This window comes from Cottoperca gobio, chromosome 18 (assembly GCF_900634415.1).
Source record: "Cottoperca gobio chromosome 18, fCotGob3.1, whole genome shotgun sequence".
NCBI classification, from domain to species: Eukaryota; Metazoa; Chordata; class Actinopteri; order Perciformes; family Bovichtidae; genus Cottoperca; species Cottoperca gobio.
This window is the reverse complement of record NC_041372.1, coordinates 7948021-7967070: the sequence shown is the minus strand read 5'-3', so window position 1 is coordinate 7967070 and position 19050 is coordinate 7948021. Positions and strand designations below refer to the sequence as shown.

The following is a 19050-nucleotide window of genomic DNA, read 5'->3' as shown; positions in this document are numbered from 1 at the left end:
GCTTCTAATCTGATCCAGTTCATGTCAAATCTTAACCCAACGTGGTATATAGTATATTTGCATTGACCTGCATACATTTTTATCAAATTGATTGTTTTATATTTACTTCAACTTAGCTTTATTTTCTTACCTCTATAACCTGTAGCAGCTTTTATACAGCTGTTACATTGTTATTAAAGGTTCAATGTGTATTTCCAAGCCACCTGCTCCAAAGAAATAGGGGGCAGTATTTCACCTCTAAACTGGGTGCATACAATCTCTAATGTTTGTATTTTAGTTGTAGTAGTTTGGCATATTTATTGTATTCTAAATTAAATAATTGTTTCATAGATCAAAAACATTGAATTCTCATTTACCTTATTGGCATTCTCTAACTTTTACTCCTTTCCAGATCCACCCTACTTGTGGAGGTTGTCCCCCCATCATCAAACTCCTCGTCCCCCTCCAGCCCCACCCTGGAGGAGCGGAGGAGGCCGGACACCCTGTTCATCTGGCAGGAGAGAGAACGTCTGCAGCAGCAGCAGAGAGAAAAGGCCAGGTAAATACTCATTATTTATATTGACATTTCACACCAATTGTGCTGATTTTGTTTTGAAAATCAACTGTTTGTCAGCAGTAAAACTCTGTGGTATGAAGCTTTCAGTCCTTCATGACAGAGGAAGGAGCTTAGAAAAGGGTTGAAATGTATGAATGGATTTGACACAGATATGTCACATGACATTAGCAACATGACTTTATTTCCTGCTTTCACTGCAACACAGCTTTTATAAGTTGTCATGTATAAAGCTCCACATGCAGTAATGAACGGCCTCTCTGTCAGAGGCAACTCCCTTCTGTCTGTCATATCTAATTACACGCTCTCCATGTCAAAACTCTAAATTTGCAGTTTGCTGAAGTCATCCACCAAAACAGGAAGTCATGTGGCCACTGCACCACAGACAGGAAGTAGCTCAATGTAAGTAAGGCCTGTTGAATTGATAAAACGCACAACAGAGTAACAACAGAGAGATGTGTGACTTTGAGGGACTCTTCAAGTTATACTCATTTCCATTCTTCTTTGCATTCTCTATGCTGAATTCCAAATGGAGGGAAGTTTGAGGGTGTGAAAGTGTTGGCTTCCTGTCGTGATCAAACTTTGGTGTCTGTCTCCCCCTAGTGGCGCATCGTCAGAGAACAACAGCTCCCAATCAGGCCTTCGGCAGCGCTGTGCAGTGAGTAATGCAGCTTGTTCCTTCAGTGAATGGAGCTGAGAGGTGGACAGCTGGACTGTGTTTCCATTGGTGAAAATCTCAATTGTGTTCCTTTTTTATTAGAGTGCTGATCAGATGATCGCAGTGTCTTCTTCAACACTTCTACAACGCTCGAACAGCAGAACAGGTACACACACATCCTTACTATATTAGTTTATTTAAATAAATCTAAACATACAGTGGTTTCTAATTATGATTGTATTACATTATTCAACTAAATGTGCTGCCGTAGCTACTGTATTATTATTTTGGTTAAGGACACATCAATTATAGGTCCAGTCACTAGGAGATCCACTGAGATTTAGGATTTATAAAAGGCTGTTTACAAACGGCAGACTTCAGCCTAAATTATTCAACCAACACACCTCGTGTTTATTAGCTGTTGATTGCTGACGCCTAACTGTCTCAATACTAACGATTCCCATTACCAGTTGATTTACTGGTGAAACTAACATGTTGGCTTAAAAGTCCAGACTGATTATAGAAGATGATTTTGATTTATAGCCTTTCAGTGTGATTTGGTATTCTCTTATAATATACATTGACTCATTTAGTCAAGAAGTTTTGCTAATTAGTTTGATTAAAAAGGTCCAGAACTGTATTATCAGTTGTATTATTCTGAGAATGAAGGTTGTTCATCTGGAAACAGTAGCTTGACAAAAACATCAAAAGTCCGCTTAGTTGCTCTTCCCTGAGCTTTCAACTCCATCTTGTGTCCTCCTCACCCCTCATTGCTCTGAGCAAACATCCGCTGTGGAAGACTGGCAATATAATCGTACTTCTATGTTGTCATGTCATACGAGTTCAATATGTGCTATGCGAGTGTTCCTCTCATATTACATGTGTAACACTCACTTGAATATTTGTGTCAGATTTTCCGTCCTCCCCAAAGACGTCCCCTCCACCCGGTCAGAACCAGAAACCCAACAGTTTCCTGTTCCGCACCTCCTCCCGCAGCAACGTCAAACCCGCAGGTACACAACAACCGAACACATGTTTCACACCTTCATTCAAAGCTTCAGAAACGTTCCAACACTGTTCATTGTCTTTTTGTCGGGGTCAGTCTTTACTCTTTCTGAGTCTGGCAGAAGTGAGTCTCGCACAATGCTGCGTTCACCTAAAGAGGAGAGACCAGACATCACACAACTACGCAAGGTAAAACACAATATACACACTTTAAAATATATATATATATATATCATATACATTTATTGTAAAATGTGTATACTAAACTGGTTGTCTGAGGGCAGATCTTGAGTTGAATGAGATTTCATAAAATGCATAATTGTATTTATTATAACTTATTAAACTCTACCTTCTTCCACTCAGTGACAGTATAACACAGATATTCTGTATCGGCTTATTAAAGATTTAAGATGCTTCAATTTGAACTTCAACCTTAATGTCCATTGTGTGTCCGGGAGGCAGTTGGTTTTACAGCAAGGCGTATTACGACATATTGTATCATGTTTCTACACACAAATGCAAAATATAATTAGTACAGTAATCCTGGGTTTAAATAGTTTGTGTAAGAAGTTTTTCAATAAAGATCTGACATAATCCTCCCGCCTCAGACTCTGGAGTCTCGGCTGAAGATCACTCTACCAGAGGATCTGGGCGAGGCCTTATCCAACGGCACGGTCCTCTGCCAGCTAGTCAATCAGATTCGACTACGCTCCGTGTCAATCATCCACATTCCCTCCCCAGCAGTGGTGAGTCTGATAAATTTCAAAACCTGCCCTTTCTGCTTTTAGTCAGTTCCCAAACAGCAATGGTGATGTTCTTGTCACTTGTTTATTGAATAATTCCACCTCAGTTTGTCATTGTAGTATTAAAGCAAGGCTGTGCAACCTTTAAAAAGAAGCAATATCACCATATTTATCTTAGAAATGAAAAGTCTAAATTTACAAGCAGTACAACACAACGTTGCCCAGTGTAGTACTTTTGCTGCTACATTCTTATTTGATCTGGTATGACCAGTAGCTTATGGTGGCTGAGGTGTGATAGATATTGCTGAGTCAGTTTGCATTTCTTCTCATTGTAGCAGGTCAATACTGTCTTTGAAGTTTAATGTGCCTTTTATCCTGTAGTGGCCATAGTTTAGAAACATTTACAGTCTCCCTTTAAATCTGGTATTCAAATAATTTGTGACCAGCAATGAATGAATAATGCTCTCAAAATACTTTATTCTTTCACTCAAATTAATAGTTTGTGTGCATGGATAAATCCATGGAAAATAGCATTCAATTATTTTATTGGCACATTGTAATATACTGTAATATCTTTAAAGAAAGCCTGGACTTTGTGGTTTGTTTGAGCGCTGTTAAGCCATCAGCACAACTCTCATATGTTACACATAAAAAGCCTCCGTTAGATCAAAATCATACACAACTTTTTTTATCGAACCTATAAAAAAAAATGTTGTACTTGTGTACCCAACAACCTGTTTTATAGTCTCATGAAAAGCCCATCAGGATCAGGAGTCATTTTGCCTTTTGAGCCACTGAAAGGCCTTCAGGAAGTGACGTTCACTGGTGGTACCTAGTGTGATTTGTTTAAAAGAGATATGACATAACACGGGATTAACTTGTGCTTTGGAAACATGCACCATCATTTATTAAGTCAATTGCTTCGCACGGAGGAACAAATTAAAACCGAATCAAATCAGAAAACAGACAGGCTTCCTACTAACATTTGATCAAAAGTAGTTTCTCTGCAGTTGAGGTAAATAAAAGCCACTATTTGAGAATTCCTAATCCCTGCTCTGGGAACCATCACTTTATCATGGTGGAGAGGTTTGTGTGTCCCTATGAACCTGATAGCTGTGTTGTCTGGAGCCTAGTGCTCCTGGTAGGGTCCCGAAGAAGCTACGTGGTGCCTCCCATCCATCCATCCATCCTGTGGGCCAACCACTCATGGAAAAAAAACCGCTGGGGTCGGGTGCGCTGTCACATGGGTGGCAGTGATGGTCGGGGACCTCGACTGACCAGACCCAGTAAGCATAGGCTGGCTCTGGGGACGTGGAACGTCACCTCTCTGTGGGGGAAGGAGCCGGAATTAGTGCGGGAGGTGGAGCGCTACCAGTTGGATCTGGTGGAGCTTACCCCTACGCACAGTCTTGGCTCTGGAACCGTATTGCTGGATAGGGGTTGGACTCTGTTCTTCTCCAGAGTTGCCCAAGGTGTGAGGTGTCAGGCGGGTGTGGGAATACTCACAAGTCCCCGGCTGAGCGCCGCTACGTTGGGAGTTCACCCTGGTGGACGAGAGGGTCGCCTCCCTACGCCTTCCTACGCCTTCGGGTTATGGGTGGGAAAACTCTGACTGTTGTTTGTGCCTATGCCCCAAACTGCAGTTTGGAGTATTCTGCCTCCTTGGAGACCCTGCATGGAGCCCTGGAGGGGGCTCCAGTAGGGGACTCCGTAGTCTTGCTGGGAGACTTCAACGCACACGTGGAAAACGATGGAGACACCTGGAGAGGCGTGATTGGGAGGAAGGGTCTCCCTGATCTAAACCCGAACGGTCGTTTGTTGTTGGACTTCTGTGCTAGTCACGGAATGGCCATAACAAACACCATGTTCGAACATAAGGATGCTCATAAGTGTACATAGTACCAGAGCACCCTAGGCCAAAGGTCAATGATCGATTTTTGTAATCGTATCATCTGATCTGAGGCCGCATGTTCTCGGGTGAAGAGAGGGGCGGAGCTGTCAACTGATCACCATCTGGTGGAGTTGGATCAAGGGGTGGGAGAAGACTCTGGACAGACCTGGTAAACCCAAACAGGTAGTGCAGGTGAACGTCTGCAGGAAGCCCCTGTCCTGGAGAAGTTCGGAGAAGCTATGGAGAAGGTCGGCACCAAGGTGCTTCTGGAAAACCATCCGGCACCTCAGGAGGGGGAAGCGGGGAACCATCCAAGCTGTGTACAGCAAGGGTTGGACCCTGCTGACTTTGACTGAGAAGGTTATCGGGCGGTGGAAGGAGCACTCAGACGGAAGTCACTGAGGTAGTCAAAAAAACTCCACAGTGGCAAAGCCGCAGGGGTTGATGAGATCCGTCCAGAAATGCTGAAGGCTTTGGGTGTTGAGAGGCTGTCTTGGTTGACACGCCTCATCAACATTGCATGGAAGTCTGGGATAGTGCCTAGGGGGGTGGCAGACTGGAGTGGTGGTTCCCCTATTTAAAAGGGGGGGACCAGAGAGTGTGTGCCAACTACAGGGGTATCACACTTCTCAGCCTCCCTGGTAAAGTCTACTCCAAGGTACTGGAAAGGAGGGTTCGGCCGGTAGTCGAACCTCTGATTGAAGAGGAACAATGCGGATTCCGTCCTGGTCGTGGAACAACGGACCAACTTTTCACTCTCTCAAGGATCCTGGAGGGGGTCTGGGAGTACGCCCATCTGGTCTACATGTGTTTTGTGGATCTGGAGAAGGCGTATGACCGGGTCCCCCGGGTGATACTGTGGGAGGTGCTGCGGGAGTATGGGGTGAGGGGGGTCACTTCTGAGGGCCATCCAATCTCTGTATGCCCAAAGCGAGAGTTGTGTCCGGAAAACCCGGCAGTAAGTCGTACTCGTTTCCAGTGACTGTTGGCCTCCGTCAGGGCTGCGCTTTATCACCAATCCTGTTCGTGATTTTCATGGACAGGATATCGAGGCGTAGTCGTGGAGGAGAGGGGTTGCAGTTCGGTGGCCTGGGGATCTCATTGCTGCTCTTTGCAGATGATGTGGTTCTTATGGAATCATCGGTCTGTGACCTTCAACAGTCACTGGATCGGTTTCTCAGCAGAGTGTGAAGCGGTTGGGATGAGGATCAGCACCTCAAAATCTGAGGCCATGGCTCTCAGCAGGAAACCAGTGGATTGCCTACTCCGGGTAGGGAATGAGCCCTTACCCCAAGTGAAGGAGTTCAAGTACCTCGGGGTCTTGTTCGCGAGTGAGGGGACGATGGAGCGAGAGATTGGCCAGAGAATCGGAGCAGCGGGGGGGCGGTATTGCAGTCGCTTTACCGCACCGTTGTGACAAAAAGAGAGCTGAGCCAGAAGGCAAAGCTCTCGATCTTCGTTCCTACCCTCACCTATGGTCATGAAGGCTGGGTCGAAATGGGTTTTCTCAGATGGGTGGCTGGCGTCTCCCTTAGATAGGGTGAGAAGCTCAGCCATCCGTGAGAGACTATGCTCCTTTACGTTGAAAGGAGCCAGTTGAGATGGTTCGGGCATCTAGTAAGGATGCCACCTGGGCGCCTCCTTAGGGAGGTGTTCCAGGCACGTTCAGCTGGGAGGAGACCCCGGGGAAGACCCAGGACTTGGTGGAGAGATTATCTCCTCACTGGCCTGGGAACGCCTCGGGATCCCCCCAGTCGGAGCTGGAGGATGTGGCCCGGAGAAGGGTTAGATTGGGGTTCCTTACTGGAGCTGCTGCCCCACGACCCGACCCCGGATAAGCGGTAGACGATGGATGGATGGATAATCCCTGCTAATAAAAAAAATGTTTGTATACAATTAATATTTCACTAACATTAAGTTCCCTAAATGTGGCTTTCTGGTATTATTTTCAGCCAAAACTGAGCTCAGCAAAATGTCGACTTAACGTGGAAAACTTCATTGCTGCTTGTCGCAAGCTGGGAGTCTCTGAGGTAAAGACCCTGTCTTATTCTGATTCTCACTCTCCTGTCTTTCACTAGTACTCGTGCATACTTTGCATACTGTGATACATCCAAATGTTTCCCTTATGACGCAATGTAATAAAAAAAGAAAGTCAGTAGAATCTTCCATGTGCTTTAAGCTCAGTTGTGTTGCTACATTATTCCTGTCAGGGTTGGACTGATGAGGGTGTTTGAAAAACATTCAATTAAGTTTCATCTTTCAATCAAATGCTGATACCTGGCCCATATATCTGTCCAACCCTAACTCTGTTATGTCCTTCTCTTGTCTCGTAGTTTTAACAATATAACTACTTGTATTTTCCTCCTGTATGTGTCCTCCGTCTCCTGTCCAGACGGATATGTGTGTGTGCTCTGATGTGCTTCTGTGTAAGCTGCCCGCTGTGCTGCGCTGTGTGACGGCCCTGCTGGCTGGTGAGGGGGGGGAGACGGCGGAGGACCAATCCCCTCGCCACTCCTCACCTTCGTCGCCATCGTCCTCCTCCTCGCTGCTGTCCACAGATTTCCTGTTCTTCTACTGTGCAGCCATGGTCCTGCTCTACGTCCTCTACTGCTACCTGCTCACCTAGAGGAGCAGCACACAGTACTTTTATATTCACACGATTGTTGAACTGCTCTGCACACTTACTGAACACAGTCACAGTAGTAGAGTGGGATACACAGCTGCTCCCACAGTTGGCTGCTCACACAATACTCTGCAGTGTGTGTTTCAGTATGCACACCCTCCATGGCTGTAGAGCACATGCCCTAAGAGTGTGTGTTGACACTCCACAGCTGCACTGGTTGGATGTTAGAGACCTATAGAGCATGCAGCAGAGCACCTTTTTAAGAAACGGAATATACTACAGCTTTTCATTTAGACGTTAAGGGAATAGAAAACACTACACTGATACAGACAAATACTACATGAAAGGAGATGAACGGGGAGATGCCTTAGCCTAGTTTAGCCATCACTCTGTAACGCACAGCATGTTCGAAGGAGATGGGAGTTTTTTTGTTTAGCGGTCTGAGGCGGAGCTGCTCCGCAGGCAGGAACGTGAATGGGCAGAGCAAAGGAACCACACACTCAACAGAATCCCAATTACATACTAAACCTTGAGTTCATACCGTCTTTTTAACCAAAGCACACTCCGAGACAAACGGCAATGTTCACACGCCTGCAGACGTTAAGAACAGATCATTCCTGGCCAACACTGGAATATCTTCCCTGATAATGTCTAATTTGGCACATTGTTAAAAATGACTTAGCATGGTGACACTTGAGGGAGTTACTGTATGTTCATATTGAGACCACAACAGAAAAACATACAGAAACAAGCTACATTTGTGTCTCTTCAAAACTTCTCTAATGTTCTAATGAGTTGATTTCTCTGCACAAGCTATGCTCTATATGCAGGATATACAGGGTAGCATCATGCATAGTAGGAAATGGATTTTTCTTTGCCACTTGGGGGCAGTGCAACACGCTGTAAACACATTTGACATGAAGTGATATGAAGCAGAGCCATCATTTTAGCTGTTTTGGTCTCTGACAACTCCTAAAAAAATATGTCTATTTAGCTGCTAAATCCGCCAGCCAGTCTGACTGCTGTTTGGTGCTGAGCAGGTAGTGTACTGTTTCGTTGCAGAGTGTAAAACAATGAGCCAATTTGGGCAAAAAAAAAGAAGCTTAGTCGAGCTGAGGGGAACTGCAGAGTTAGTGACAGTCGCTTTTATTGTTACTGTGTATTATGTATATACTGTACAATGGGAAATTGACAATTACTTGTATCTAACATGCAGACACAAATTGCAGTATTTAAGTGTATTATAGTTGAATGAATTTAAAGGAAAACCACAGTTTGTACTCACCAAGTAAACCGCAGAGATGGGGAGAACTTGGCAACGTCACTAAAAAGAAGTCCCAACGGTAAAATCGAACGGGTTAGTCAAGCATATTTGGAAGAGAAAAGGTGGCTAACAGCAAAATGATTACCCAAACTGTCCGTAAACCGACCAACAGTACAATGTGTATATAGTATGGAATTTAGAAACAGTGATTCAGTAAGTCAGCAAGCTTTAAGTAGCTGACCTGAATGCTGATGTTGCAAGTTCTAACTAGATATCCCAGAACAATTGATATGGCATGTGGTTCTTTAGCTCTGCAATCCAAGTTTTTACTTTATTATTTCTGCGTTCAGAGCAGCTCTAATGTAATGCAGAAATGGTCAAACTCGTACTCCCGGCTGCGTGTTTGTAGGCAGACCACTTCCTGAGAGAGAAGCTGTTGAAGTAATCCGAGAATGAACTGTGAATGTGATTTCTTTTTTTTGCCTTGAGACAAATGCAGGTTATTTTAATGTGGAACCTGGATGTTACAGGACACGACAGTGTGACAGTGAGACAAATGATACAGTGCCTCTTACTGAACACTGACTAAGACCTCTTGCAGAGACTGCTCTTATTTGTATGTCTTTATTTTCTGCTATGCTAACTGTGAGCAGCAAGGGGGCGATGTCGGACTTCATGTGTCCAAACGGTACAAACCCCTCCAGGAGTTGTGTGTGTGTGTATAAAGTCTTTTTTGTCGTTATCACTGGTCCATTTGACCAGCTGACTTCAAGTTTGTATAAATGTAAACAGGCTATTAAATTATTGCTTTTTATTTATTTTGGATTCTGTTCTGCTTTTGGTTATTTTTGCTTCTGAGGTGAAACAGCAGAGGTGTCACTAATTTGGTTAGGCCAATAGTTATAGAGCTTTTGCAAAATCAATGTAAGTGCTTTAAATTGCACACACGGGCCTATTGGATGTAATCCATATTTAATTATTCAGTTAAAATAACATTGATTGTTTAAAGGTTTCCTCCTTCATTTGATTGGTAAATAATTGATTCCCTCGAGGCTACACATTTAACAGAGCATCAAAGGGCCTCTGCTGTTTCTACCACACGCTGTGTCTGACTTATTGCTCATAGACGGTCAATGTCTGCAACTAAACACAGATTGGAATCTGATTATGATGCTTTTTGGACTGATGTGGAGTTTGAAAGCTAATATCAATAGTGAGCTTTTTGGGATTCAACTGCAAATCCTTAAAAACTCAGATAATTTATTGTTTGCCTCTAACAACATTTAAACCATAATGGAACACAAACTCAAATTAGTAAAAGCGGGGGACCAGCATAACTTAGTCATCGGGAAAGTTTCCCCGTATCAGCAAACTATATGCTGGTCTAACCCTATGATTAACAGTCCTGCTCAAAGTGTTAAATATTAAATAAGTTATTATATAACTAATCACAACAATAAATTGTGTAAAATATACAAATGAACTATTTAATATAAGAAATGATGATGGTTATATTGTCATTCAATATAATGATAATCATTTGAATAGATAGTTTTATTGGAAATGTTTCTCATGTCAGTTTATTTCAAAATGCCCTCATTCAAAACTGTTTTTATTTCACATAGCGCTTTTGCACTTTTATTTCTTTTGTCACTTTTCAGCCTTCAGTTAGTTGGTTGATTTAAAATGCCAAATATCAGACTTTTGAAATAAATGTCTACAATGTTAAAAAAAACAACTGTAAACAAGTAAAACTGTTCATATGAAAATAAGAATTATGAACTAACATTTTATTAGTTTAGTTTGAATATTTTCTTAAATAATTTTGCAAATGACTGGTTCATGTTTACATTCATGAATATTTATTTAATATTAAACACTTTGGGGCCCAAAATAAAAAAAGCCATTCTGTAGAAGTGGCATTATAGTTTTATAACTTTACTTATTAACAAGGTGTACAGCGCACTGGCTATTTTAGTCCACTGTCCACTTCTCTGCTGTTGTCTAGAGGTCAGAATATCCACTGTAAAATCCTACCGTCTCAAGTTTTTTATTAGCCTGCTGTTAAAATGAAATGTTATACTGTTTCAATTCAAAATGTAGATTTTATAAATGAAAATGGATGAGCATCAAACAGAAATCCATTCACTGGCTTAGACCAAGCTATATTCTTTAATATGTTAGCAGAACAGAAAAACGGTTGTATTTTATATTTATACGATACCCTTGTATTATTGAGAGTCATTTTTGAGTTTATATAAATCTATATGTAAAGTTTTTTTCCCCCTCCCGCTGTAAAGAAATGATTAAAAAATGAAATTGACATTGTGCCTTTTGTCTGCTTGTCTGCTGTTGTGCTTTTGCTTAATCAGCCGAGAACTTTAGTGTGAACAGGATATCTGCAGCTGCTTTACATCTTCTTTTGACAACAAAAGAAATGATGAAGCCTTCCACTGTTTGCTCTGTTGTCATCACATGACCCAAGTATGAAATTATTTATTTTCAAGTCTAACATGTCAAAACAAGTTGGAATATAATTTCAAACTAATGTAGATCATAGAATAAATCTGGTGATATTCTGGCGACTAAGAGGACCTCTTTGAGAAATTGTGTTTTGCACAGACAATCAAGTTGGTGAGAAAAGTTGCAGTGAGTGTTTTCCCCACCCCAGCCACAGGGGGGCAGCAATGAGCCAACCCCAAAATGTCAAACTAATTTAGACAAGTCACACAAACAGTGTGTTTTGGTTTTACAGGACAAGAACAAAGTTCAATTGCGATTGTTTAACTTCCCCACAGTCACAAATGTCTCTGCTTGGGTGTTCAGAGCCACTGAGGCTGGAAGCTTAAAAGTAAGAGACGGACTAACACATTGTTGGTTTTGCTCTTTTCATGGAATTTCTTGATAAGCAGACAAATATAGAATAACACCAGACTTATCCTTTGAATACACAACATCCAGAAGTGGTGGAGTTGGAAAAGAAGCAGTCATATTTTGGTAACCCTTTCCTGTACTGATCTGAACAGCTCACTCTGATTGGAGCAGCTTTAAGTCAACTTCACAACACGTTAAAACTGATGCAATGTGGTCAAACTGTGAGCAAGCGTGCAGATATCCTGATTTCCACTGTGCTCAGCCCTGTGCTTTAACCTCTTCAAAAGCTCCTGTGTGCTCTCCAAACAGCAGGTTTAGTAAACCTGGTATACCATCACAAACTCCAGCTGTCCCCTCTTGGAGCAGGTGAGTGTGTTGAGCCAAGGTCAGAGAAAAGGAAAAATGCGCCTGTAGGTTTGTATTGCACCATTCACAAGGAGGAGACTCAGTAAATAGTGCCGTCACTTTTTCTGATTTTCCATCTCTGCGCCCACTTCAGCCTGCAGACTGCCTGCTGCTCACACACACACACCACTGGAGCTGTGAGTGTGTGCATTATTTACATTTCATGTGTATAGTCAGAATTTAAGGTTCACTACAGAGTCAGCAACACTTATGTAGATTTAATCTCTGAGACGTACCAGGAAATGTTTTTGTGAGTGAGTTCCTCTGGGGGTTTCAGGGGTCACTGAGGACGATCCAGGGACCCATCTGACTCACCGTCTGTAAAATGAAAACTGAGGATAAACAGAAAATAATATAAAATGCCAAAAACTATGATTGTCAAATGAGTTCCCCAACAAATAACAGCAAATAATCTCAGCAAGATAAAAACATATATATATTATTTTATTCTTAAGGTTAACTCATCTGAAAACCATCTAAATTCCGAACTATGACGACACATAATTAAAGTCATGACATCACAGTTGGCATGACAGGATTAAACTCATCTGGAGTCCAGGGGCAGAAATAGCTGTTGGGACCCCCCATATCTCTTATCCTCTGTGCATTGTCGTGGATATAACTTGTGTCGGCGCAAGATTCTTCCTGAACAATCTACCTACAGTGTTGGGTCACACAAGTAACGCGTTATATTACATTGTTACTGCTAAAGGTAATATATAACTAACGCGCAAACTGGTTCAAGGTAACTTGCCCAACCTACTTAACCTAAAACCAACCGACCTTAAACTACTTTCTAGAGTCCACGTTCCACAAATGCCCTGATAGTGTAGTGGCCGCGCGAACACAACCAAGTTAGAGGTACGCGGACCCTCATGTACCATGTGGGTCAGCCCGTATTCATCCATTTTATTTTATTATCAAATCAAATGTATTTATATAGCCCAATATCACAAATGACACATTTGTCTCAGAGGGCTTTACATACTCTACAGCAGGGATGGGGAACCTCCGGCCTCCGACCATTTGATCCGGCCCTCGAGATAATTCATAAACACACATGGGAAAAAAAAGAAAGAAATCTAGACAGCAATAGACGGGCAATTGACTGTTTTTCCTGGCCAAGGTCAGGGTCCTTGACACAACACGAGCGGAACGTGCCATCACGTGGTCACGTCATGTCAAAAAACTTCAATATTAAACGAGACGGTCATTGACATCTGCGAGCGCAGCGTGGCGAGTGTAAAACAGAAAGGTGGGTGCGGAATGTCGTACTTTCCAGGAGAAATGGACGAACGATTATCTCTATGTGGAAGTAAAAGTCCAGGTCCAGTCCAGTGCGTCCAGTGTGCCTAGGCACACTGGACGCACTGTGTCGTCGGACGCACTTGCGGTGATGAAAAATAATCTTGAGCGTCATTACAGCACGAAACATGACAAACTGCACGAGCTGAAAGTTTGGATAAAGTTAACGCTGCTGTGCAATTATCACTGCCATTTACAATACTCACTTTATTTTCTATCAACCACTTGGTACTTATATTATTTTTATTCTATTTAATTATTGTGTACTGCCTTTTTACTTCATGTTCTTTTGCTGTGACAAGATACATTTCCCCGTTGTGGGACTAAAGGATTTCTGATAAAACAGAAAGATACATGGATAGAAAAGTTGCTTTTTTACACAGCATGAAAGAAAAATGAAATGAATGGGCTGCGTCTTAAAAAAAATTGCAGAGGTTATGAGTTCAGTAATTAGTATGGCCCACGAAGGATGTTGTAAAAAACAAAATGGTCCTTGATAGGAAAAAGGTTCCCCCCCCTGCTGTACAGCATACGACACCCTCTGTCCTTAGACCGTCGCACCGCACAATGAAAAACTCCCCTAAAGATTATATAAGGAAACAGCATTTTCTCTAGTTGAGTATTTTCATCTTCTTAGCCACAGTTATAGCTGTTGAACTGAGTGGGTGTGAGGTGTTGTGTGATATGAAAGTGTGCAGAGGAGGGATGTGATGAGGATGTGGTTAGTTTGTTCATGACCTCTTACAGTTCAGAGCGGCAGGACTGAACTGATGCGCAGAGCCAGTGAGTATGACTGTTGTCATCTGTTAAAGCTCGACACGGACATTTATTATTATCTCTTAAACCCCACGTGGTGGAGTGTCATGTCACATATTTAATGCTAGAAACTTGTATATTTACATCCAATTTGTCCATTCGTAGTAAAATAATGTTTCACGATGAGAAAACTTTCTTTGGGTTTAAATAACTATAGTTAAGGCACAAACTGAAAGTAACTGTGGTCAATTTTCAGAACACAGATTCATCTTTTCCATTAAAAACCACCACTTTTCTATTGTACAATGTAAGTGGATGAGTATGTGGTTGTTTTTATTTCTGATGCACAATGTTTCTTGTGCCAAAGGAAAGTGGAAGTAAGTCTGATTTAATAGCTTTTCATTTTAGCCCTGAAGGCAATAAACACTCCAACACTGTGGATGTTTCTGATATCCACTAGATTGAAATGACATGCTTTTCTACAGAAGGCCATTGATTACGTCTTATAAATGTGTTAACCCTTCACCAGCAGGTTGGCCTTTATATTCACACACACCACAGTTTAGAAGAAAAGGCAACGCGTACAGGTTGTAGACTCAAGACTATATCTTACTTCATCCCAAAGCAACTATTTCCTGTAACAGATAATATTAGAGCCTCCTATCCTTGAGGGCCACATGGGGTCACTTGATGGCCAGATTGGATCGCAGAAGATTATTAATAAGAGCAGATTTAAAAAAGACGGATACTTTGTTTATCATATTTTTAGGTCCCAAACTGTTTTATGTAAATATAGCATGTGGCAAATTATTCTGATTGGTATTGTGGGTTGGTTAATGTTAGCAAATGGTGGCTAACTTTAAATACGGTACAGTGTCAGTTTGCTGAATTTATAACTCTTTTTTTTACATCCTTTACAAACAAAAGTTACAATCTTGCTTTATAATCCCGTTGAAACAGAAGTTAGAGCGTCTTTAGCTTCTGTGCTGTGACGTATTCCCCAGTGAATCCGAATGTTTGTGCGGTGTACAAGACGGATTTAAATAAAATCTTTTGCATTTGATTGGACCGCTAAAAAGTGGGATGGGTTTAGAATGTAGCGCGATACGGAGCTAGCATAGGACTAGGTGTGTGGAGCTACTGAGGACTGATGCACCTCATTTGTTGCTGAAAGTTCCAGATTGATTGATTGATGGCTGTCATGATATTGTTGAAATTTGTTGGTACTATCTTACGTTAGCAAACGTCATTCTGTTTTACAGAAGAAAATATGATTGGATTTTGATATAAAAATACCAAGAAATGTATAATTTATATATACCTTTTTGGCATATTGTTAAATAAATAGTTACATAATGACTGGGGATGTGATCTAAAAGGGTTAAAAATACATTATTATTTCATCTCGACTTTAAATACGAAGCTGAAGTCAGTACGTGGTTAGCCTAGCTTAGCATAGAGACTGGAAACGGGGAAACGGCCCTAACCCTCTGTTCAAAGTAAAACATAAATTGCTACTAATGTAAGGCTGAAAAAGAGGGCGAATCTGATTAATTGCAAATATTTTAGGAAATTTTCACCACTAAATTACAGACAGTTTCTGCATTATTTCTAAATCTTTTGGGCTTTTCTTGTGCCAAAAATCTATTTGAAAGATCTTTACTGTTTTGGCACACAGAAAACCCGGCAGTATTATTCCAGAAAAGCATTAGCGATTAGTTTCTGGGTCTTTGGGCATAAAATAAAACTGGCATTAATAGTCCGATGTGTTAACAACTTGTACGCAACAGGGTACATAAAGACAATTCACAGAAGGCAGAATGTGGGTGGCAGGGGTATCAGCTGAGGCAAACAGCAAAGTTCTACCCCTGGTACTGTACTAAATATATACAAAAGTGTCCAATTAATGCCATAAAACAAACTATGTTTATAGCTTACCTGCATGTGCTCACTCTTTTCTTCCTCCCTTCCCAGGATTCCTTGTGTTCCCCCCAACTCATCACGGAGGACGAGGGGCTGAGCCGGCTGGCCCAGACCGTGCAAGTGTTGATTGATCTGGCCGACGGCTCCCAGTAGGTCCCGAAACAGGAAACATTTGGAGCTGCTTGTTTTTAACATGCTTTATATTTAACATGTTCATTACACTGACTTTACAGTTAGTCACACTGTGTCCAAAGATCAAATACACGTTCACAATAAAAAAAGACTTGTGTGAATGACTTTTTTTTTGTGTACGGATTAAACAAATGAGATTCAACGTCTTCATTAGTGAGCTTTAAAAGTGTTGGTAGTACTTTGGACAGAGCCAGGCTAGCTGTTTCTCCATATCGCCATCACCAGCTCTATACTTACAATACAGCAAAACGCTACTGATCTTACATATCTAGGAATTTCCAGGTGTTGTAGTGTCCTACATATAGGAATTAAGTTGTATAAAACCTTTAGTGTCTCCAGAGGGAGATACTGTATGTGTGAAGTCTGATAAATGTTCTTAAGTGATCACTTGTGTCAGCGTCAGTTGGGCATGAAGACTACACATTTGAAAATAAACTAAATCTGGAGGTGTGGAGTTACAAAGAAGTGCGCTTGGCTTACCAGACCTCTGTAGCTCACCATCTCTTCTGCAGGCTCCAGGCTACATTAGCAGCTAATAGCGGAACACACCAGCATCTTGGACCAAACTGCTGGTGGTCAAACTGCATTGTGGGTAATGCTGGTGCCAGTACTCTTGATTCACAAAAATAAATATGATATTAATCCTTTTATGTAAAAACCTATTTAGCAATAAACTGGTTTCTGATTCTATGCCATTGAAACTTGATAAAGTGGAATTACAGACATACTAAAGAAGAACAGGATGTGAATGAGAGGGACAGCTCAGCAGAACTACAACATTACAAACATTAAAATGAGGTAAAGAAATGTCTCCATACTACTTTAACAGCATGTGAAATAGCAGCAGTTATCAGCAGCAGCAGACAAAAAGGCAAATGAGACCGGCAACCAGGTGGGGAACGTAAAAATACAGGTTTATTTTTTACTTCAGTGCTGTCAAAGCGTAGCAAACAGTCCTAAATATACAGGGCGTCGAATTAAACAACCCGTTTTAAAGCACCGGTTCCAGTCACTACTGCAGCAGTGAAAGGATACAGCTGTGTGTGTCCCCTTTGGGCACTTATCAACACTGACAGTGAAGATTTGATTAACGGTGCAAAAACGCTCTAAACCCAGATGCGTTGGTGTCTGTTAGGAACACTCTTTTCACCTCTGACTCATTCGTCCAACAGGAGTAAACAGGTCTGTTGCAAGGCTGTTGCACACTGTAGGAAGGGTGAAGAAAAGATGGTGTTTTATTTATTTTTAAACATTGAATGCAGCACAGAGCATGCTGTGCTGGTGCAGTTATCTCCTGAGTGCTCCCCATTTTTAACCAGTCCTCCCGGCTGTCTCTCAAACGGCGAGTTCATCCAAATTGAAAAAACTTATTTTCTCACTTACCTCTTATCCAGCCATGTCAATTGTCTTTCCGATTCAAACCCTCGTGAGTTTAAAACTCTCCTCTGCTTTTCACTACAGGACTGGAATCTAATTGTCTCACAGAATAATATGTGCTTTCATTCATTGTGTCTAACCCCATTCATTTTGCAAATCAAACACTAACCATTAGAGAAACCTACAAATATCTCGGGAGTATTCCTCGATTCACATCTCACTCATCGAAAGCACATTCAGAATTTAACGCAAAATCTCAACTGTATCAGACCACATCTCACCCGTACGGTCTCGGACACATATCGAGATGCAATCACTCTTTCAACAATATCCTTCTGTCTCCCAGTGTGGTCCCTCACCACAAAAGGAAACTATTAAACCAATAGCAAGACTGTACAAGAAAGCCTATAAGATCCATGGACTCAGCACTTTCATATTCTTACTCCCCGACTTCTCAGAACTACACCCATAATCTAGCCATGATTTATTTTTAAAACAATAACTCCCCTCCAACACTTACTGCTCTACTTTAAATCTCATATACCATCTTGTTCACTCCACTTATTATGTGCTACAGAACAGGAACCTGCTGCAAACCAGTTTCATCCGAGTAACGCCCGTTTTATTGAAACCCTTTTAATGTTACCAGCCTGTATAATAAATTAAATGCTAAAATATCCAACATACAGCTTGATACAAGGGCCCAGCTGTTTGTTTCTATGCATCACCACGTACAGGCTCTCTGTCATACCTCCTGCCTATCAAGGCCGAGAAGAAGAGCTGCTTTCACTTCATTAAATCAGCTCCAGCTTTAATCACGAGTCAATTAGCAGCGTGGCCTAATTGACTATTGTCTTAATTGCTCTATCCAGCTCCGCCTTGAAGGACCGTCTGCTTCCAGCTTATCGTCTCACTTCTTGATTACACACGATTAATGAACGCTCACACTTTTGTATGGAAATGTCGTCGGTCAGATTCCTGTCACGTCCGAGCGGATGCCCCCGCGAGGCCTACCGCTAACCGCCTGAAGAGTCAGCCTGACATTTATGGGCTGTAATTGAAGATGGGTATGAACCCCCACGCTCCGACATAGATGGATATCAGCCAGAAGCAGATCTGCTGTGCTGCTTCATCAGCAAGCGGTGAGACAAGGCTGAGAAGAGGTGAAGAAGGTGACTGTTAAATAGGGAAGCTAAGATAAAACAGCCGCTCATAGTTGGGGCTCTGAGTCTGTTTTAACACTGTGATACACAAGTCTACGAGTCAGTGTGCCGTGACTCACCGTGTCAAATCTGTGACGCGTCTGCAGCTGGAAGTTGAGATAATCAACTGCTTTGCAATGTAAAGCTTACCTATGTTTAGAATATTAATACATTTAGGTAAAAAAGAAAAGAAAAGTGAATATTTAGCAAGAGAAAGCTTAGAGTTGGGGCGTCCAGATGGCTCACGTGGTAGAGCAGGCGCCCCATGTACTAAAAAGA

At 41.9% G+C, this 19050-nt stretch overlaps 1 protein-coding gene across 1 annotated transcript in view; it reads left to right on the top strand.

The window, feature by feature from the left end:
* lrch4 (leucine-rich repeats and calponin homology (CH) domain containing 4) overlaps positions 1–16293 on the top strand; it is a 49466-nt gene extending 33173 nt beyond the window's left edge. Inside the window, 9 exon segments of the mRNA XM_029454537.1 lie at positions 392–538; positions 887–955; positions 1157–1211; positions 1314–1377; positions 2123–2224; positions 2314–2405; positions 2825–2962; positions 6803–6880; positions 16052–16293. Of these exon segments, the coding sequence (XP_029310397.1) occupies positions 392–538; positions 887–955; positions 1157–1211; positions 1314–1377; positions 2123–2224; positions 2314–2405; positions 2825–2962; positions 6803–6880; positions 16052–16153 (847 nt within the window). The 3' untranslated portion in view covers positions 16154–16293.
* The last annotated feature ends 2757 nt before the right edge of the window (positions 16294–19050 follow it).